The sequence below is a fragment of the Bos taurus genome, chromosome 3, assembly GCF_002263795.3.
Source record: "Bos taurus isolate L1 Dominette 01449 registration number 42190680 breed Hereford chromosome 3, ARS-UCD2.0, whole genome shotgun sequence".
In the NCBI taxonomy this organism is placed as follows: Eukaryota; Metazoa; Chordata; class Mammalia; order Artiodactyla; family Bovidae; genus Bos; species Bos taurus.
In genome coordinates, this window is record NC_037330.1 from 105709606 (window position 1) to 105733180 (window position 23575).

The 23575-nt window shown below is 41.9% G+C and overlaps 1 protein-coding gene across 1 annotated transcript in view; it reads right to left on the minus strand.

Moving 5' to 3' along the window:
• Window positions 1-411: 411 nt before the first annotated feature.
• Window positions 412-23575, minus strand: part of SMAP2 (small ArfGAP2) — a 47330-nt gene continuing 24166 nt past the window's right edge. Inside the window, 9 exon segments of the mRNA NM_001075670.2 lie at window positions 412-1778; window positions 5865-6181; window positions 6587-6752; window positions 7526-7635; window positions 8594-8675; window positions 9778-9864; window positions 13285-13363; window positions 14587-14672; window positions 15862-15995. Of these exon segments, the coding sequence (NP_001069138.1) occupies window positions 1653-1778; window positions 5865-6181; window positions 6587-6752; window positions 7526-7635; window positions 8594-8675; window positions 9778-9864; window positions 13285-13363; window positions 14587-14672; window positions 15862-15995 (1187 nt within the window). The 3' untranslated portion in view covers window positions 412-1652.

Here is a 23575-nt window from a genome sequence, read left to right on the forward strand (position 1 = left end):
CCACTCCCTCACAATTCTAGATGCTACTGGAAAAAGGCCACCTTTCTGACTGCCTGAGTCTTGACCTGCCCCTTGGGTATGCTCCCTATGCTGTTGTTTTTTTTTTTTTTTAATTAAAATACAGTTGATTTACAATGTTCTGCCAATCTCTACTGTACAGAAAAGTGACTCAGTTATACACACACACACACACACATATATATATTTACATTTTTTTCTAAATATTCTTTTCCATCCTGGTTTATCCCAGGAGACTGGCTCTAGTTTCCTATGCTATAGTAGGACCTTGTTTATCCGTTCTAAATGTAATCATGTTTTACAATACAGAAAGTGAGGGAACTGCCCCTGGAAAGCAGAAAACCGGGGCGGAACTCACCCTCCTCCACGAGTGACACACGGCGAGAGCGAGTGAGCACTGCTTCCCTGCAATGTTTATTAAGGAATTTACACATACACAGGAGAAAGGCAACCAGGAGCTGTGGTTCCCACAGATGAAATCTTGTAAGCAACGTCTTCTTGTTTTAATTTTCAAGTGGGGTGAACGATGACTGAGAGGAAGGCTGCCCAGGCGCCCTGCCTCATACACCTGGACAGATGGGGGCGCAGGGCAGCCTGGACACACCAATACGAAACAGCAACTGGCAGGTCGGAGAGGGGAAAGGAGGAAGGGAGCTACCGATGAGATTGTAAATTTTTTAACTAAAGAAAAACTGGCAACAGTTTTAGGCTGTTGATAAATTAACTCCTCTCTGTTGTAAACCTAAAACTAAAAAACAAGAACAAAAATACCCAGCGCAGACGGGGAAAGAGTCGGAGGTGGAATCCACACACACACACACAAGCAGTACACACGTTAACTCTGCATTCCCACTGGAGGAGCTGGTCCTCCAGCCACAAAGCCAGATCCTACAAGATGAAGTCAGGGAACAGGGTGTGTGTCTTTGTGTGGGACCTTTGAAGAGTCTTTGGTGCTAAGAAAGGCTGACCGAAGCAGCAACTCCTGAAGTCTCAGATCCAGGAAACAATTCAGCGTGAAGTAGAGTCATATTTTGCTCATCCTCGCCCCAGGGCTGGGGGCAAACTGCTCTAAGACTCCAGGAGCATTTAATTCGATTTCAGTACTTCCTTAATTTCCATAAATCAGGGGAGCATGATGCCTCCTTTCTCATCCCCAAAATTTAAACCTATGGAAATACTGGGTTGGCCAAAAGGTTCTTTTGGTCAACCCAATAATTTATCAACACATACAGAAGGATCTCTAAACTCTCCCCTCTTTGCCTAAAACACAACCCCTACAGACCTTTCTGAGTGTGACAGGAAGTTTCACCTTGTGGGAAAGGTGCTCAAAGGTGTGCACATCTACCCTGCAGTCTAAGTGCCTTCTGGCAACAGTTCCTAAGGTGCGGCTGCCAGGAGATAACCCGGCTGAGGCTGGGGAGGGAATCAGGACAGCTGGGGGACAGGTATGACAGAAAGCCACAGAGAGGTCTGCAGGTTTGGGATGGGGTTGGGCTAGGCAGGATGCCAAGTCCTAAGTGACCCGGATTGAGCGACTTCTAAACCAGAGAGAAGTAGGAGAGGGGGATGGGGAAAGAGGAAACACAAGGAGAGAGGTTGGCGGGGAGAGTGGTAGTCATCCAGGTGCGCTGTTCCTATTTCCACATCTGAGGGCTGAGCGTCTGATTTGCTGCCTGTCCGTTCCCGCCGTTCATGGACTGTCCATAGCTCAGCATGCCGTTGGTGCCACAGAAGTTCATCCCAGCCATCTGCTGGGTCATCTGAAAAGGAGAGAGGACGCTTTCAGACAGGCTGTGGGCACGGGGCCAATTAGAGCAAAGGGCGGGAAGAAGTCCTTCCGCCTGTGGGCAGAGGAGAGTGAGACAAAGGGGAGCTCTGTCGTGAACAGAACTGCCCTGAACGATCATTCTGGGGACACCAGACCACAGCAATGGAGGCCTCTGCAGAAGGGAGATGCTGTCTGAGACTAATGCTCAGGGAGGGGAAGGGGGAATCCTGGAGTGAGCTGACATAAAAGCGGCACAGGAGGTTATTCTATTTCCTTTCCACTCTGATTCTGAAAAGAAGGAGCCTATTGTGAACTGGCTGGAGCCAACCCTGAGAGTATAAAGAGAAGCCCCCAGCCAGCCAGCACTCCTGTCTTTTCTCCAGCAAAGTCATTATCCAGAGTGTCAGGGAAAGTGCTGTGCATGCTCGAGTAGAAAAAAGACAAAGAAAAGGAAACTGGACTTTTCAGAAAGAACAAAGGCAGGCAAAAAAAAAAAAAGACCAACATGTCTTCACTGTATGAGAAAGAAAGTTGCTGGGAGAAAAGGGTTAGTGGCATCAGGCCTGGGTGGGGTTGAAGCCCCTTTAGGAATCTGATTAAAAGACTGGCTCCTGGCAGTGAACAGACGAAACTATTTATCAAAGAAAAATGCCTTAAATTCCCCAAGTCTGGTACATTTTCTGTATAAGATCTTTTCCTTTAAGAGAAAGGCTAACTTTTTTTTCTTCCACCAACTTTTAAAGAAAATTTCAAGTTTACAGAAAGGTTGAAAGATTAGGATAATGAGACCCATACATCTTTCCTTAAATTCAACAATTGGTAACATTTTTGCTTTATCGTTGATATATACATATGTATCAGCTTTAAAAAATTTTTGATAGACACTGAAAGTTGCAGATACTGTGACGTTTCACCTCTTAATAAGTCAGGAGGCATCTCATAAGAAGCTTCCCAGGTGGTGCTAGTGGTAAAAAACCGGCCTGTCAATGCAGGAGACGAAGATCCCCTGGACAAGGAAATGGCAACCCACTCCAGTATCCTTGCCTAGGAAATCCCATGGACAGAGGAGCCTGGCGGGCTACAGTCCACGGGGTCGCACAAAGTCGGACTCTTAGGTCTCATATGAAAGAAGACTTTCCTAGTATCACAATACAATGATCATGTTCAAGATACTTCACATTAATACTATATTCTAATATACACTTCATTTTTCACCTCTTTAGCCTCCTTTTTAGAGGAGTTTCCCCGCCATTTTCTCCTAACACCATTTGAAGAGTCCAGGCCAGTTATTTTAGAGAAAATCCTTTAATTTAGATTTATCTCATGTTTTCTTATGATTGAATCCAAGTTAAATATTTTTGGCAAAAATTCTAATATATATATTTTTTGATGTGGACTACTTTTAAAGTCTATTGAATTTGTTACAATACTGCTTCTGTTTTATGTTTTGGTTTTTTGGCTGTGAGGCATGTGGAATCTTAGCTTCCCCGACTAGAGATCAAACCCACACCCCTTGCATTGGAAAGTGAAATTTTAACCACTGGACCACCAGGGAAGACCCCCAAAATTCTATGTAAGTGATATTATATCCTTCTTAGTAAAAGATACCAAGAAATGCATAATACTAATGTGCCCCACTGTTGATAATTTTCGTTTGATCACTTATCTAAGATTGTATCCATCATATGTTCTTTCATTGTAATTAATAAGTAATCTGAAGAGTATTTCTTTGGAAATATGTGAATACCCTGTTCTTTCTATAATTATTAGTTGTCATTCTTCTGCAAAGAAGGCTTTCTCTCCCTCTATCCCACACCCATTAAAAAAAAAAAAAAATGGACTCATGGATTTTTTTTCTTACCATACAAAGCCTAAAAGTTTACTGGGATATGATCGAGGTGACCATTCTGAGTCAGTTCTTCCAGATACACACAGTAGTTTCTTTCAACATGTTATTCAAGTCCTTTGTTTCTAGGAAATGTTCTTATATTAAGTTTTAAACATATTAATCCTGCCCCACTATTTTATCTTTCTTCTTTGTGTGGGTGCTCAGTCTCTTCAGTCGTGTCTGACTGTGACTCTATGGACTGTAGTCCTCCACGCTCCTCTGTCCATGGGATTCTCCAGGCAAGAACACTGGAGTGGGCTGCTGTGCCCTCCTCCAGGGGACCTTCCCAGGCATAAGAGAACCTGCATGGCAGGCAGGCTCTTTAGCATTAGTGCCACCTTTGGGGGTCGCCAAACAAGCATATTTATGTTAGATCTTCTTTGCCTAAGTTCTTCCTTTCCTTCCTTCTTTTTAGTGCTCTCTATATTTAGTTTCCTTTCTCTGAGCTATTTCATGCCTTTCCTCTATGCCAAATATACTTCCAGTTGAATCTATTCTCCTCTGACTAACTTGTAATTCAGTCTATTTTTAAGATAATTGTGTTGTTTCTCAATTTGTTTCCTGAGTTTAGAAAACTTTCATTTCACAACTTTCAGTTATTTGTCCATTTTGCTTCTAAGTTTTTCACTTTTTGATTCAAGCTGTTTTGTCTTGCCTGCAAGTGTTTGTTAGAGGACATTTAATTCAGGATTGTGTAACAGTTTTCTTCCACTTCGTGACTGGTTTTGGAGAAAGAATTTTCATTCCTCAAAATGTTTAGATTTCATTTTTTTAGTTTCTTCTCATAATAGTTTTACATAAATGTCACTTGATACTTCATTTTGTGTGTGTATGCGTGTTCAATCGTGTCTGGCTCTTTGTGACCCCATGAACTGCAGCCCCTCAGACTTCCCTGTCCATAGAATTTTCCAGGCAAGAATACTGGAGTAGGTTGCCATTTCCTCCTCCAGGGGATCTTCTCCACCCAGGGATAAACCCCTCATCTCTTGCATCTCCTGCACTGGCAGGCGGATTCTTTGTAGTACCTTATTTTCCTGAATCAGCAATAACACACACAGGTGAAAGGATCTGGGGAGACTTACTGAATTTTTTAGTTCAAGAGCGCCCTCTTCCGTTAGTAAAGTGAAATGACTATTTGGTGGGGAGGAGGATAGTAGATCTGGTTTTGTCGTTCTCAATTTTTACTTCTTCACCACAAGGTCTCCAAAGAGCACCCCCTCATTCTAAGTCATCCTCATCTCTCCTAGAAACAATGCTTTGCCAAAGCTACCCCATATGGTCCTATCTATTTCGAGTCCTTTGCTTTTGATTCTCCAAGTAACCAGAGTTATACTGCACCAGGTCTCAGAACACTTAATCAGGGCAGGGCTTTCTCTTTCTTGGGAGTGTTTTATCTATGCTGTCACCTCTAGCCCCGTACTCCTTCTCCTCTTTTCACACAGTCTCTCTGTGGTGCTGGCTCTGCTTGATTTCGGTGTTTTTAAAAACTTATTTATTTTTGGCTGTGCTGGGTCTTCGGTGCTGTGGGGACTTTGCTCTAGTTGTGAGCAGGTGCTACTCTCTGGCTGCAGCGTGCAGGCTTCCCACTGCTGTGGCTTCTCTTGCTGCAGAGCACAGACTCTAGAGTGCACAGGCCTCGGTACTTGTGGCACTTGGGCTCAGTAGTTGCGGTTCCTGGGCTTCAGAGCTCAGGCTCAACAGTTGTGGCACATGGGCTCAGCTGCTCCTCGGGATGTGGGATCTTCCTGGACCAGGGATTGAACCTGTGTCTCTTGCCTTGGCAGGCGAATTCTTTACCATTGAGCCACCAGGGAAGCCCTGGATTTCAGTGTTATAACCGTGTAATTTGAGGTTTGTGGTGCTCTATTAGATCCAATAGTCATTGCTTATGGGTGCTTTTATTGGCATCTCTTGTTTATCTGGACAGGTTGTTTTGTTTTGATGAATGTGTGGAGAGTTTTAGAATCAGGCAATTTACCCTTATTCTACAGGAACCCAAAATACCTCAGAAAGTCTGAGGTTAGACAGACCTTCTGTTAAAATAAATAAATAAATGAAGCAAACCCAAGAATGTCTCTGGCGAGATCTCATTTACATTATAAGGATTCAAAGGATAAGGGGCAAACACTAAGTGAGACAGCCTTGAGGGAGGCTCAGAACTCTTGTCCTGAGTGAAATGGAGCAGCTTACCTGAGTTAGGTTCCACTGCAGCTGCTGAGCTGGCTGAACCCCATACATAGTCTGGGGCATAGCTGCCATGCCTGCCATGTAGCTGGCCTGCTGGGTGGTCATCATTCCGTTTGGCACACCCATCATGGAGGCCTGCATGCCTCCCATATAGCCTGCAGGCATGGCCATTGGGGCAACCATCCCAGAAGCTCCTGGCTGAGCTACCATGCCTACAGGTGGGGGCATCATGCTCCCCATTAGGCTGTTAGGAGGTGTAACTCCAGGGAAGCTGGGGTAGGCAGTGGGGTACGCCATCTGAGCAGGAGCCATGAACATTGCTGCCAAGAGAACAGACATACAGATTTGTGAAGGAGGAATGCACACGAGGTCAATACAAATGCTCACTGGCTGCTCCTGCCAGCTAGAATTCCGCAGACAGGTTCTCTACAAGACTTGCTCTGGCTTCCAGTGGGCTGCAGAGCCAGGCACTCCCCCTTTAGGGTCCAGATCCAGACCCCAAGTCAGGCTTCACAGGGGCCAGACCCCACAGAAGCATGGCTCTGAGTTACATTAATATCTATCTCCTGATACTCAGTGGTTTCACAAGAAATGTCATGCTTAGGCTTGTTTGGAATATGATGTCAGGGCTCCCAGAGCAACTGCCCCTGGCACAACAAATAATTCCTGCATGGAAGGCCTCCCGTTTCCACCTGGCACACAGCCATGACCCCTGTGAACTCTACCTTGGGTGGGCATCTGAGGCGTCTGGGATCCATACAGCGACAGGATGGAGTCTTTAGACAGCTGCTTCTTGCTTGTTTCTTCTGATTTGCTCCCTGGCTCTGGAAACAGGTTCAGGTTTTCCGGAACTGAGCCAGCACTCCCTGGGGTTGGCATGGAACCTACAACCTTAGGACAAACGGCAGGGAGGAATTGGAATGGTCCTCCTGGGGTTCTCTGTAAGGACCTCCCTCATCTCTCTACTGTTTCTACCATTTGCCATGAGAAAACGTGGCTCGAGTTAGTAGCCTCCTGACACTTTTGCCATACAAACATCAGGAAACACCTGATAGTTACGCTCTGGTACAATTCTTGGCTCTTTAGCAAAAAAATGTGATTTGGTGAAGAACTAACAAATTAAAATGACCTACAAATGATGCAGCCAGAGAGAACTAAGATCCCAGTACCACTGTTTACTGGTTGTGTAATGAGAGGCTAGTCATGTGACTTTTCTGAACTCTTTCCTCATCCAGAAGACCCATTTTGCAGGATTGTGGTGAATATTTTAAATCCTAAGGGAAATACACAAAATGATACACAAAATCACCTAGCACTGCGCCTGGTGTACACAGCAGGGATTCCACAAATGGGAGTCACTGACGGTCTCAAGCCTTTCCTGTTTACAAACTCTCTGGCAATAACTCAGGCTGAGGAGCTGACTTATAGGATTAGCCTTTACAATCTGACAATCTTCAACAGAAGTTCACATAAAGGGCCCACTCTTTTTGAGCAAGAGACAAAATGGAATGAATAGGCTGTAACAGAGATGACAGGGTTAAGGGAAGAATCAAGAAAACCAAAGTCAAATTCCACCAAGAACGCATGACTTGACTCCAGGATTAAGTTATCAAAAGCACCCTTTACAGAATGCTCTTTCCTCCTGAGTCACCCACAAGACTCACCTTTCTGGAAACCGAAGAAGAGGGAGATGAAACGGAGGCCAGAAGATCTAAATCCTTCTCTAGGGTATTACTGGTCTTACCATTTGCAATGGAGCAGGATACAGGAGCATCTGGAAAGAGAGGCCAAAGTTAAAATGTAGCCCTGCTTATTAAGCCCATTCCTTTCTTCTCTTCCAGACACAAAACAGAGAAGGCCCACATGCTCCAATCACAGAGCCTGAAATCTAGGCTCTGGAACCATACAGCTTGGATGAGGCATCTCACAAGATTCCCGAGAACACACTGGAAAAGCCTGTAGCTCGGCAGAGGACAGGAGGAACTTGGGCTTGAAGGCTACATCAGCACCATTGCAAGGGAGCTGGCTGGCTCCCTTCTGGCTATTTGAGGGGCAAAGCTGTGTAGGATTTATTCTCAGAGAGAAATGAAAAGGACAGACATGAGAAGCTGAAGTAGCCAATACTCAGTCCACTCAGCAGGAATGGACTGAGACAAAGTACAGCCATCAGTACTATGAAAAGTAAGAATAGGCTCTGTTTCTGAAAGGGGCAGAACCACTAGCTCAGGGTTTCAAAAGTCTGGAGGAAAATGACCACAAGGTAAGGGGCCGTCTCAGAAACAGGATGCACCTGGAGAACGAGCGGGCTGCGGCAGGGCTCACAGGTGCTGGTCTAGTGAAGCTTGCAAACACTTACTGAATGCTCAGTGTGTGGGGCAAGGAGCTAAGAGCTTATTTATCTCATTTAGTCCTTCCCACAACATCTCTGATGTAGACTCATCATCCTCACTACAGGAGGAAAGTAATGTTGAGAGGCTGAGCAAGCCCCCCAAGGAGTGGCAGAGCTGGGACTCTGGACTTGACCACTTCTCTATTACTGTACTGTCTCCCTAAAGAATATCAGCACTTTTTAGAACAACTGCTCAGATGAAAAACACCAGGAAGAACAGGCGGGAACAACCTTAGTGATGAAGCCACCAACCGAACAACCCCATCTCTACCTATCTCCCCAGGATCACAGAGAATTCATCAACATTGGTGAGATTAGAGGAGTGGAAAAGTCTGGCTCTTACCAAGGCCCAAGAGATCCACCACAGGAGCTTTGGATTTCGGGGAGGTTTTCCGAGGTAGCTGTGGATCTTCTTTTTTCTGTGGCTAGGGTTAAAATATGTTACAGAAAGAAATAAGCAGGTGTTTTTGAAACCTCTGTTCCCCTCTCCAGCCGTAAAGCCACAGGAATTCTTGTGGCATGGATGTTGTTATTCAAAGAGAGTTACCAAAGGAACAGAACTTAGGAACTGTTGTGTGAAAAAAAACCAAATCAGAAGGCATAGTGCAGAAATCAAACCTAAAGTGAAAAACAAAGCTGTCATCTGCACTTGTCTGGCTTTCTAAAGAGACAGATCTTTCCGAAACCAAGACAACCACAGACCAGGGTATTCAACAGAAGCAGTGGTTTTTGGTCCCAGGAAAAGCAAAGAATAAAGGCAGGTGTCTGATGGTACAAAAGGTAATGGCCAACACTTCTCCCAGTGATTAGAAAACCTTTAATACCAAAAGGGACTGTGTTCTGCAGACAATACGATTCAGAATGATGCTGAAAGACTCTCGAAGGAAAACAGTAAAAAGTCTTCTTTCCCAAGATTCCAAACATGTTAAGGGTCGTGACCCAGGGATCGAACCCATGTCTCTTACACCTCGTACAATGGCAGGAAGGTTCTTTACCACTAGCGCCACCCGGGAAGCCCCATCTTAGAGTATCTACTACCACGGCCATCAGGAGTCCAGTGGGAAAAGAAAGGTGCCTACTTTGAGAATACAAGAAGGGATGGTTTAAAATGAATTACTGTGGCCTGGCTTCTGGACTGTTCTTAACAGCAACAGGAAAACAAGGTACAGAAGGCCTAACGTAGCATCTGCTCAGAAGGTGTCACAGAGCCTTGGCCTTCTGCCATGAAACGTGCCTCTTGCTCAGACGGGACAGGTGCCATTCCCAAGCTCCCATCTGGACCTCAGAGGCGGTGTGACAGAGCAGATCAGGCAGCAGCAAGGCGATGGGAAAGCAGCAGAAATGGCAGTGGGTGGTCTAATCTGAATGTGACCCCCTTTAGTCCCAGGTGCAATGGTGCCGCGTGCTCGCAACTAGCCCGCCCCCTCCCCACTCCTCCCCACCCCTCCCCTCTCCTCCACTGCCCTCCCCTCCACACGTCAACAAACCCTAAGCCATCCACACAGCACACATACTGCCCCCACTTACCATTTTCACTTTCTCAAAAACAACAGGTTCCATTTTTTTCTCTGGAGCTGGTTCGCTCCCTCTTTTCCACTTGTTATCTTTTTCTTTCTATGATGATTTAAAAAAAACAAGACAAAGAACAGACCCCATGGTGACAACAGTTCAACAAATTATAATTCTAAATGTCTCAAAAGGACACACAAATCCCTACTGAATCTGATGCAGGAGCCTGACGGACTGTGGGAGGGTCTTGTGTGGGGCATGAGTGCTGGCTTCTTCCACCCTGGCCTCAAGGCTGTAGAGAGGCATCTTTCAAATTTCTTAAGTATCTCCCTCCTTGTTCTGTCTAATCCACGTATGCCTGTTAGCGTGCAGACCGGGTTATCTATAGAGGTTAAAACGTTTCCCCAGTTCGCTGTCCCTTTTGGACCCAAGTTTAACTTGCTCATCTTGGTACGGTAGTGAAAAATGTTCATCTTACTTGACACGCAGCCTTCAATCAAAGGTTCTCTCCCTTACAAATACGAGCCAAGTGTCAAGTGTTTCCTTATATATAAAACGTGAGTAAGAAGAGCTGTGAACTAACCCCACAGGGCTAGCACCTGGATCAAAAGAATAACAGAACATAAATGTAATTTGCTATATATTAAAGGATACTGTAAAAATACAATGAATAAAGTTTGAAGTCCCCCATCTGCCTCTTCTAGCCAGGGGGTTTCGTTGTTTAGTCAGTCAGTCGTGTCTGACTCTGTGACCCCACAGACTGCAGCATGCCAGGCTACCCTGTCCTTCACTATCTCCCACAGTTTGCTCAAACTCATGCCGATTGAGTCAATGATGCCATCCAACCATCTCATCCTCTGTCATCCCCTTCTCCTGCCCTCACTAATGTTATTTGTAAAATGCAGGACAACTGGAGCTGAAGCTCCCAATACTTTGGCCACCTGACACGAACAGCCGACTCCCTGGAAAAGATCCTGATGCTGGGAAAGACTGAAGCCAAAAGGAGAAGTGGGTGGCAGAGGATGAGATGGCTGGATGGCATCACCAATTCAATGGACATGAACCTGGGTGAACTCCGGGAGACGGTGAAGGACAGGGAGGCCTGGCGTGCTGCAGTCCATGGGGTCACAAAGAGTTAGACACCACTTAGCAACTGAACAACAAATACACGTGAAAAATGGTCGGCCCTGATAATGATCAAAAAGTGAAATTTAAAATGCACTTTTGGGCGGAATTCCCTGGCAGTCCAGTGGTTAGGACTCTGAACATTCAATGCTGAGAGTACAGGTTTGCCCTCTGGTTGGAGAAATAAGATTTCAAGCCATGAGGCATGGCCAAAAAAAAAAAAACATTTTGGGGAGGAGAAAAAAATCTTAATAGTACTATCTAATATTGGTAGGGATGGAGTAAAACTACTCATCCAATGCTGAGAAGACAGTATACAACAGTACAACTTCTAAAAAATATATTGGCAAAAGTACAAAGAGACAAATACTGAAACCCTTTGACCAAGACAATATTGCATCTTGTTAAGAAAAATAATCCAAAACATGGAGAAAGTTACATATGCCAAGCAGTTCATTCCAGAATAACATATCTTAAGAAGAACTTAGCCTTTATGCCGCAGAGGGGAATAGTAACATAAACTGTGATCCAGCTCCTCACTGAACAAGAGGCAATGATTACAAGTTGTGAAAAGCAACAAGCTAACAGGTGACAAGTAAGAACATGATGTGCTAAGTTAAAGGAAAGCAGGAGACGTTCTATCCAACTATGTCACGATTATGCCTCCAAAACGTAACTACACAGGGAAGAATGGGGGAAACACATGGATGACAGTCATTATGAAGGGAAGAGCAGGCATGGATTTTCCACTTTAACTTTCATATTATCTGTAAATGATATTATAATCATGAAGAACACATGCAGCTATGCTTGTTGCATACATAGTGTAATACTTTAATACAGAACACTTTATTTCTCAAAATTAAAAACATCTTAACTGTCCATTTAAAAAGAATACTCTTCAACAAAGCCAGTTTCTTTTAGATTTGATATTAAATGCCTTCACTTAGCAAATATTAATTCTTGGCATATACATCTTCACGAAGATATTTTTTAAAAGTCTAAATACATCAAATAAAAAGTTTTGAAATAGCTCTTTGGCACACAGGAAACATTTCCTTTCTAAGTGAAAGCATTTAGTGAGTAAAACAGGCTGCTTTCATGGGTATGGTACAGCAGCAACATAATTATGAATGAATACCATCTATTTCCATACAGCAACTCTTTCCTCTTCTCCTACCTTCTGAATTACCTCAGATAACCTTTTGTTTGACCTTGTCTGATTTCATATGTTCTTGTACAATGAACAGAGCTAAGCAGACAGACTACAGTTCTCTACAAAGGAAAGGAAAGGTCTGTTTCTTTTGGTTTCAAACTCTTCTTGATGATGCCATCCAAGCCGTAAATGTACGCTGGGTTAAGTCTTTCTTGGAAGAGTTATGACACATCCCTTTTCTGGATGAGTGTGATGTAAGAGTCCTTCATACAAAGCTGAGAAGGAATTATCATTACCTAACTGCATGTATTGCCCTGCACTTACTTGCCCACATTGAAATCAACTACCGGTTAGTGCCCCTTTTCACACAAGATCAAAAAATCAGTCTTGAGCTAATTCCAATTAGTTTGACTTTATCTGCAAGGGCTTAGAGCCCTGTGTACATGTAATGATTTCACTGGCTAGTACATCTTCCAACAAAATAAATAACAGACAGAGGACAGATGATAGGTAGATAGGTCTTTTGCTAGAACTGGAGAATCCCATATTCTCCATACTTCCTTAGCTAGAGAAACAGTCGATTATTTCAAAAATTTATTAGTCTTGTCAAAGGCTTTTTGAAGGTTTAAGTTAGTCATATTTATAGGTTCCCCGCTAGCTGTCATTAGTCAGGCATATTTTCTTCTTCCAGAAACCATGCTGTATTTCCTCTTGTACACTGTATTTTAGATTATAGCCACATGCCTAGGATGCAAAGTGTATTTGGCAACTGGGCGTCTCCTAAAACTCCTCTCAAGAACAAGCGTTCCATTGGCAGTCAGTTCACTGACACAATGGAAATATATGCTGGTCAAATTGAAGGAAACTCTGGTGATATAATTACACCAATTTTAGGTGACTTCATTTACAGAAAAAGAGATGCACACACGTATGTATGCACACACATACTATTCTGTTTGATCTAGTATGCCCAACATATCCATATAAAGAAGTAATTTGGAACTGGGAATCACTGACATCTAAACTCAGATCACGGTAAAGAATTAACTGATGGCTGGTCCATCCCTGAGGCAAAGGTTTGCTCCATGACATCTCATGGTCTTCATTCAATAGCTGGCTTTATTCTACTTTTTTTGTTTTTATGTTCTTAAGAGTATTTTGCAGCTGTTCTTCAAATTCTCCTCAGGCCTGATTAATAAGCAAATTATTTATTATGAACAAAACTTGAAAGATTTACAACCAACCCTAAAGGCATTGATGTCCAGACTTCGGTCCATGTATTTCTTCTTCTCATATTTATCTCGAATAAATCCCTCGACCGCACTGCAAGAAGCTTATTAAGGATAAAGCAAACAAATCTTTCTCACAGAATGACTATAAAAGGTCAATTTGTATCCCATGAGCATTGTCTCTTCTGGCCTACCCCTAACCAAAACCTTAAAAGGCCTTTTTCATGGCTACTGCAGGGAATCACCATTTCCAACAATCTTCCTTCAGAGTAATGAGAGCAGAAACGGGGTCACTCCCCATTTTGACATCAGTGGAGCCTGTGGCTGTTCTACTGATTGAGTACAGGTAAAGCAGTCAGTTATCTATTTTAAAGTCCTTAAGTCATATGTGAAACGAATCGCCAGTCCAGGTTCGATGCATGATACAGCATGCTCGGGGCTGGTGCATTGGGATGACCCAGAGGGATGGTATGGGAAGGGAGGTGGGGGGGGGGGTTCAGGATGGGGAACACATGTACACCCGTGGTGGATTCATGTTGATGTATGGCAAAACCAATACAATATTGTAAAGTAATTAGCCTCCAATTAAAATAAATAAATTCATATTTAAAAAAAATAAAGTCCTTAAGTCAACAGGACTGAAACAGACATCTGAGTGCCCCTTAAAAAAAATATACAGGACTCCCGTGCCCCACTGCCAGATTCTGATCTGGGGTCCTCTGCAGGGCTCCAAATCTACATTTAGTAGGTTCTCCCTATACCCACCAAAATCAAACTCTAACAAGATGGTCTACAAGCCATATTTTGAGAAGCACTGCCTTCAGGGAGTTTGGTTTTATGAGCTGGGTGCTATCTCCATTTGAGGGGCTGGGGGAAGAAAGTTATGGATTAACTGGTCAACAAATTAATTCTTTCAGGTAGAGCACAAAAAGGCATTAAAAATTAGTGGCAGTTTTGCTGAATCAACATAGCACAATAAACTATTCTTTTTATCAAACAACAGTTTCAGAGATCAGAAGACTATTGGAGATGTTACTCTATGGAAGAATTCACAGTGAACCACAGCAGTCTTAATTTCTGAATGAGTCGCTCCTGTGTGACACCACCATTGTGACATTGGAGAGTATACGTGGGCTTTCTATATGTCTTGGTTGCAGGGGAGAGGAAAAGCCAGACTTCAACTCATCCACATATAAAGATGGCCCAGTCAGATCGTGGGTCCTGAGTCTTCTGTAACTCTCCCAAGACACTACCACCACCACCACCACCACCACCAATAAAACCATCCAGCCTTCGAAGCTGCTCCAAAAAAGATACTGGTCTATTTGAGGTCGCCGAAAGGTCTCAGGCAGGTAGGCTTCATAAAGTCGGTTTGCCTTTCCATTCCCCATCTCTTGCATGCACTGCAGTCAAAGAGATGTGGAAACAAGGAATGTCACATTAGGAAAGAACTGAAAAACTTCTTATCCAACTGCATCATTTTACAATTGAACAACCAACCTAGGGAGTGGCAGAACCAAGATTTAAACCTGAGTATTCTGATTTACAATCCATGATTCTCTCGGCTCTGCTCCCAACCATTTCCTTCCACAGCTGTCTGTCCTGCCACTCTGTCTCCTTTTATTGAAAGATTTGTCTAACAAGATATATTTGATTCAATAGTAATTTAAGATCCCATTTGAAAGTCCAAGACATAGAGCTGCCAATCCAAATGTCTACTTGACAGGCAATAATCAGTGCCTAATCAGGCAGGCAGTAATTAGGAATAACTACAATTCTGAGTTTATAGTAGTAATTAACCTATCCACTTTATTACCAACAACTATGTTTCTCATTAGGCTTTTGAAAGACTCCTTAACATTTGTGAGAGACAAATTCCAAGATTTTTAAACAGCTTCAAATATAACTGAAAAATATAACTAATCTTTTAGTCCTTCAGTGAATCTATAAAGATAACCTAAAGTAACTTCTAAAGCCATTTTCTATCAAGAATAACCTCTTACTTACACCATCAACTTTAGCAACTGGTTTTCTTTGGAGCCAGGAGATTTCCCCAAAGCAAAATATGTATGTATTTGTAAATTACTTTAAGAAGTTTCAATGCAGGAAGAGAACAGAAAACAGGGAAGCCACATCAAGCTGCAGCTCTCCGGCCAGGCTGGACTCACTAACTTAAGTGTCTCACACTCAGCCCACCAACCTAACGGCAAGCAGGATTCATATATGCATTTCTGCAATAAAAAACATTAAAAGTATATGTGTTGGACTTTTTTAAGTGAATATCTAAAATTACAAACATTAGATCTGAAAATGCCAAGGGCCTTAGAAAACAATACAAAGATTCTCCTTCATGTCTTCATGGATCCAGGGGGGGTCCTAGTCCACAGAGTACTTGTGTTTTGAAGGAGGTAAAATATAAGTGGAATAACTTGTGTCTTAAATATAAAGATAATTTTTTAATGTGGCGTTAGTGTTGAATACCTAAACTTCCCTCCACCTTCACCTTTGTGCCCAGTTTGACTGAAATTCATCTGGAACTACTTTCACATGAAGTATGGGAGCGGTTGACTCACTCTTGGGTTGTGTAAGTACCTGGATCTGTTCTTGAGTCCACTGGTCAAGGTTAACCGATTTTACCCTGGATATGTGCACCCCGAGATTCCTGTGGATTCCAGCACATCGAATGCAGATGAACACACCAATGTTCCAGGAGGCCCATCGTGGCCCTGTGGAGGTCAGGAGCAGGGCAATAAAGTAAAAATTAAAACAACATTCATGACCCAAACCAGAATTATTTAAGTTATCAGATAACATTTCAGCTAGAACATAAATGAGAGAATTGTTACCACGATCACCTTTTAGATTTTTAAAAATTTTGTTTTTAGTCTTTGGGCTGCGCTGTGAGGCTTGCAGGATTTTAGTTCCCTGAACAGGGACTGCACCCCAGGCCTAGCAGGGAAAACTCTGAGTCCTAATCACTGGACTGCCAGGGAATTCCACAATCACCTTTTTTTGGTCATTGTTTTGTTCATTTTTCCAAAAATGAGCTTTTTTAAAAAAAACTTTAAAGATTTAAGTGTACAACATGGTGGTCTTTAGTATATTCACACAGTTATGCATCATGGCCACTATCTAATTCCAGAATGTCTTCATCCTCCCCAAGAAGAATTCTCAAGCCCAGTAGCAGGCACTTCTCATTTCCTCCAAACATCCCCTGACCCCAGCCCCTGGCAACCACAAATCTACATTTTCTTTCTATAGATTTGCCAACTCTGGACATTTCATAGAAATAGAATTATATAACATGTGAGCATTTGTGTATGGAACAATAGCTTTTTTAGAGTTTCATAAAGGTTGAACTGCAAATATTATAATATTGTTACTTATGTTTTTAAAAATCCCAGGAGAACAGTGGCAGGTCATGTCACATTCTATTTAATGTATTTCATGAACAGCCCTCCCTCAAGAAACTTTTTAATGGTGGTGAGACCTGGATTCAGTTTTCCTACTAGGAAAAAAGATACAGACATGCCATGCCAGCTCGCAGCTAAGCCTGAAATTTAAAACTCTGTTTATCCTCCCCTCCCCACCAGGACTATAAAATATGCATCCAGATTCACTTAAAAGGATCCCTTCCCCTAGGGTTAATGTCTCTACTTTACCCAACTACAGCATTATCTACATTCAAAATTGCCATATAATAAAGATGCTTATAGCAAAAAAAAAAAAAAAATCTCAGACATGTATTTTAATATAAGTCTGTTACATAATCTCCCATCCCCTGCCAACTTTGCTCACCCTAATAATCACTTTGGAAAAATTTCAAACTCCTCTTCATAATTTTTATACAGGGTAAAAGCGACTTACTTTTATATGACATCTGCCAAAGATTTACTGAAAAATCACTAATATTTCTTTTGCCACTACTCCAGTAGGCAGAAATTCACCAAATAAAAGAAGCATGATGTCAAGAGCTAGAGGTTGTGAAAAAGAAGTGAAAAGACACTAACTGGTTTTCTACAGAGATAAACAGGGCCTGCATTTGGAACAAAAAAGGACATAGGGTTTTGGTTCTGCCGGACACAGACAATAGTGTGTTTAGTCTGAGGGTTTTGATGGAAGTTTGTTTTTTTTTTTAATTTATTTTTTTACTGACGGATAATTGCTTTACAGAATTTTGTTGTCTTCTGTCAAACCTCAACATGAATTAGCCATAGGTCTACATATATTCCCTCCCTTTTGAACCTCCCTACCATCTCCCTACCATCCCACCCCTCTAAATTGATACAGAGCCCCTGTTTGAGTTTCCTAAGCCATACAGCAAATTCCCGCTGGCTATCTATTTTACATATGGGGATGTAAGTTTCCATGTTACTCTCTGCACACATTTCAGCCTCTCCTCCCCTCTCCCCATGTCCATAAGTCTATTCTCTATGTGTTTCTCCACTGCTGCCCTGTAAATAAATTCTTCAGTACCATTTTTCTAGATTCCTTGACATAAGTTTTAATGAAGGAATGCTAGAGTTATATGGAAGAAAATTATTCTTAGAGATTTGAATCTGCAGCTATTATATATAAGAAGGTCATTTCTAGATAAAGATATCACTCAGATACTACGGTTAAAAACTGCAAATACAGAAGGCTCAAGTTCTCCTTATAACCACCAGATGGCGTTCTCTGCCTGAAATTTTATCCCAACACCCTCTTCCTGCTATAATCTTGATACACTCAGGTTTATCTTCTAAAAAGATTTTCCGTCCCTTCAAATCCCCAGATTTGCACAGTAGATCTGCCATGTAACTAACAAGCACACAAATGATCCAACACTTCTTTCAGTGGCAGTGAGCTACACAAATACAAAATGGAAAACCTAAATAGACGGAAATGAGATTCCTTAGGGTGCTGTGGGTCTATTTCGGGTTACAATTTTTATAAAGGAACTCAAGATAAATCGAAATTATACAGGATTAAAAGTGGGACCAAAAGTTACTATTTCATGTCTCTTTACCATTTTCCCTCTGCTCTAGATTCTAGAACTCATAAGATAGTTAAATTGTACTTGTTTGCTAACAAAATCAGAAGCCAAAAACACGAATTAAAAGTTAGCTGTGGAGTGTTACACTATTTGCTTCCTGACCTTAAATTTGGAGAAGGTGATTCCCAAACATCAAAGCCACTGTCACAATTGGGGAATTTCTCCAGATCCCATTCCAAAGTATAAAGTCTCTGAGGAATACAGGACTAAATCCTGATATTCTGAAGCTGCTAACAAGGCCTCAGTATAGAAATACAGGCAATAATATTTTCATGAAAAGTCAAAGGAAAGCCTCCTCTGCCCCACTCCCACATCCCTCCTACGACCTTTTCCCAGTGAAATACGGGCCATTCCATCTCAGACACTCAGCTTCCTTTAGTTTTACGCTGCTGGATTTATTAAGCTGTAACTTTATGCTCCATACAGGATTCCGAAATTAGAGAAAAGGAAAACACAGGAGAGACAGTTACTAATATGGCTGAAAATGTGGGGAAATGGTGTTGTTATTGCAAGCATAATCTTTGCAGCCAGGAAAAAACTGAGGTTTGAAGGTCAGCTTCAATAACAATTAGCTGCGTGACCTTCAGAGAGACATTGAAACCTCCTAGGCCTCAGTTTCCTCATCTTCAAAATGTGTACAGTAATATTCACCTTACAGTGCTGAGACTATGGAGGGATAATAAAAGAGAGCTACGCCTAAGAACATGGTATAGAGTGAGATTTCTGGAACCCACTTCCCGTTCATCTACTTCCGTCGATAGCGGCATGTTAACACATTCATATGTATATACCAACACTATGCAAGACCACAGAATGCTCTTGTTAGACAGGAATGCGAGTTCCAGTCCTAAAGCGTCAGAACCAGAATCAACTGACTGAACAGCAGAGAGAAGAAATTTACCCTCGATATAATTTCAAAGTCTTCTAGAAAACATGAAATTTTAGGCAGTTTTCTAAATCTCCCCCCAAATACTCCTTGAAATGTATTCCCTAAACCCCCACCTGCTCCCCTCTTGTTATACACTCCCACTCTGCCTTTGGGCCCACACATGCCTCCACTACACACACAGAGGGAGACAGAAGCTGACAACTATGAGGTCCGCATTACACAGCACCCTGCATTGCTGCTGCAAGGCCAGCCTACTGGAACATGGCCTTATAGGCAGATAATCCAATTGTTCCATACACACTGGTCATGGCAACCAAGGAGAAAATATACAAAAGATGCCATTTTGAAGTTGAAAATAGAGACTCTGAGAGGCAATATTCCAAACCGTTTTGAAAGCAAAGAGGAAAGATAGTGACATAAACTGGGTAGTGATTAGCACAACATAAGAACAAAGTCATAGGTAAGTGAACATATTCAACAGGGGCCTATGAGCAGGCTCAGGAAGCATTAAGCAACATTAAAATTAACAAGTAATCACTCTGCAATAAGGGATCAGTAAAAATAAAGAAAGTATTTGGATCTGGCTAATCTGTCAAGAAATCGGCTCTAATAAGTACCAGCCCAGTATCAGGGAAATCTGGGCTTACCCTAACTATTTTCACACCTTCTAACAAGTATCTCGAGTGTTTATTTCTCCATTTGTAAAATGGAAAGCATATAAGTAAATCCAATTTACATTCAACTACTGGATGGCTTCTACATAACTGAGTTAACTACTGATAGTTGGCTGCAAATTTTTCTTGCTGCTAAAATTTCCCTCATCACAAGAGCTGCCGGGCCTAGAAGTGTTGTCTGGGCTTGAGAAATCAGCAGAGAGAAGAGAACTAGACTTACAGATAGCTTGAAGTCACTATTATAATAATTATAACTCATGAATCTCTAACTTGTAGAGTTCCAAAAAATAAATGTTGAGGTGAAAAAAAAAAAAATTGCAAAATAGATGGTTACCCATAATCAGACCTGCCAGCATCTTGGAGCTGTTGAAAAGCTCTTCAACAGGAAGGGTCCAGGAAGGGAGAGAAACTCTCTTCCATCTTCCATCCAAGCCCTGTTGAATCTACCTTGGAAACTTTCCCAGAAACTATCCATTTCTACCTAGACCTTCTCCTATCTCACCCATAAGCATTCATTCTCTCTTTTTTAATGGGCATAAGATTTTTTCCTTGTTGGAGCTTTTAAAAAGTTTTTACTGAAAAATAATTGATTTACAATGTTGTGTTAGGAATTCATTCTTTTAGTATTATTTATTGAGTAGATGGTAAAGAATCCGCCTGCAATGCGGGAAACCTGGCTTTGATCCTTGGGTTGAGAAGATCCCCTGGAGAAGGGAATTGCTACTCACTCCAGTATTCTTGCCTGGAGAATTCCATGGGCAGAAGAGCCTGGCAGGCTACAGTCCATGGGGTTACAAAGAGTTGGACATAACTAAGCGACTTTCATTTTTCACTGAGTACCTTTTATGTGCCAAATACTCTGCCTGCTAGGTACCAGGAATACAAAGGCAGAGACAGTGAAGATGAGATTCCCTAATTCAAAGAGCTCAAGGACTAACTAATTGGTCTCCAGGCTCCCACTAGAATAATCTCTCTAAACATAAAACTATACAAATCAGGCCCCAAATATAAACTTTTCACATAGTCGTAAACATAGAGGTGAAAATGTAAATTGGTGCAAGTTTTCTGAATAGTATATTCCAAACTGAACTCTCAATCTCTTGCCACAAAACCTTCTGTCTCCATTCTTCTCCATCTTGATCCATTCACCTCCATCTCACCTCCATTCAATCAAATGCAGCAGTCAAAAATTCATACCTCATTTATACCTCTCTCCTTCAACCACCATCTCTATAGCATCACCAAGACCAAATCTCTATCAATCGGTGTGTCTCCTCTCCATCTGCAACACTATTTCTCTAATTCAAACCCACCAGATCTCTTGGATTAGTTGTGTTAGTTTCAGTTCAGTTCAGTTTAGTCACTCAGTCGTGTCTGACCCTTTGCGACCCCATGAACCGCAGCACACCAGGCCTCCCTGTCCATCACCAACTCCCAGAGTCCACCCAAACCCATGTCTATTGAGTCGGTGATGCCATCCAACCATCTCATCCTCTGTCGTCCCCTTCTCCTCCTGCCCTCAATCTTTCCCAGCATCAGGGTCTTTTCAAATGAGTCAGCTCTTCACATCAGGTGGCCAAAGTATTGGAGTTTCAGCTTTAACATCAGTCCTTCCAATGAACACCCAGGACTGATCTCCTTTAGGATGGACTGGTTGGATCTCCTTGCAGTCCAAGGGACTCTCAAGAGTCTTCTCCAACACCACAGTTCAGGTATAGAGTAAAATGAATCTGTTATATATATACATATATGTACTATTTTTTAGATTCTTTTCCCATATGCCAGATTGAGCTCTTAAAGAAGCAAATGTGACCCTGTCACTCAGTTGCTTAAAACCTTTCTAGGGTTTGGATTAAAGTACAAAATCCTTAACATGTCTCCAAGGACTTACATGATCTGGCCCAGCTTTTCAGCTCCAGTCACACCAGCCTTCTTTCATTTCCTCAAAACACCAACATGTTCCTTACTTAGGGCTTTTGGCCTTTGTACAAGTCACTCTCACTGCCTAAAAAGCTCTTTCCCAAAGCACCATCTATTCCTCATAGCCTGGTCAAAGCCCATATATCATTAAGGTCTCAGCTGAAAAGTTTCCTCCTCAAAAGAGCTTTTCCTCAGTCCCTCAAGTTAAACCAGATTATATTCTCATTTCCATCTTCTCTTCTGGCTTTTACATTTCATTATGGAGAATTTCAAACAAGCTGAGTGTAATTAACCAGCAGCTTCAGCAATTATCAACCCCTGGCCAATCTTATTTTAGCTATACTTCCACATACTCAAGTCCCAACCCCGGAATATTTTGAAGCAAACCCCAAACATCATACCATTCTATCTATCTATACTTTGGTATATATCTCTAGAAATAAGGACTTTTTAAAGGTTAGAAACTTTCACTTACCCTTATTTTTTTCTAAGTCGTACCATACTTTATGATATATTTATTTGTGTGATTGCTAAACATGTCTTTTCCACTAAATTATAAGCACCACAAGAGCAGACAGATCTGTGCTGTTCACCGTCACGTTCCCAGCACACAGCACAGTTGCTATAGCACATGGCAGGGAGGCAAAATTTGTTTAAAAATTAATCAGAAGTAAGCAAATCCTTTGAACCCTCCTTCCCTCCTTTTCCCCCCTTGTAAGAATTCATCAGGGAAACAACAGGTCAAATACAGAAAGAAATACATTAAGAATGTTCTCAAAAGATTTGTGTTCTAACAAAAAATATCAACAGGTTACATAAAAGAACTATAATATCACTATAAAATTAGGGGGGAAATTTGTAGTTCTTTATTTAATACAGGAACATGTACAAGTTATATTAATTATATAAAATCCGATTTTCTTTTTCCTTTAGCCATGGACTTTATTGTTTGAATATTTGCAGCTATTATTCTATACACAAATTTTAATTTCTTACCAAACTCTATATTTCATATTGCTAGGTCACTTCACTTTCCATTTTATGCCATATTTCCATTAAGAACTATTTCCTCAAATCACAATCTGCCTGACTGTGTGTTGCTGTTCAGTTGCTAAGTTGTGTCTGACTTTTCGTGATGCCATGGACTATAGCCTGCCAGGCTACTCTGTCCATGAGATTTCCCAGGCAAGAACAGAACATTGGAGTGATACAATCTGATTTTAAACAGTATACACAGAACAAATCAAACCATTTTTAAGGATGTGAATAAATGCATATGTATGTACAGAAGAAAATGCCTACAAGAATGTATGTAGAATACTAGAAGCTACTTAATGCTTCTGGGTAGTGGGATTGTGAAATGTTTGTTTTCCTATTGTTTTATATATTCTCTGACTTATTTGCAAGGAACTTGTATTACTTGTGCAATGAGAAAAAACAGTAGAGGTATTTTAAAAACAAAATAACACAGCCATCCATGACTCCTTGGTGGCTGCAGGGTACGTTGAAACACCTTGCATGGCAGTAAAGCCCTTTACCAGCCTGTGCTTCACGCAGGATGCGCAAGTCATCATTCTGAAATATGTCATGACTCATGCATGCCTCTCTTTGATTACACCTTGTTCCTACCTGGAATGGCTTTCTCCCCTATTCCCCGCTGGACAAACTCCAAAGTCTAGTCCAATGGCACCTCTTTCTGTGAAGCCATCAAAGGAATAAATCTTGACCTTCGTCATGGCTGCATGCTTTGCTCTTCCCAAACTGAATATCTTATTACAGTTAGTTGCT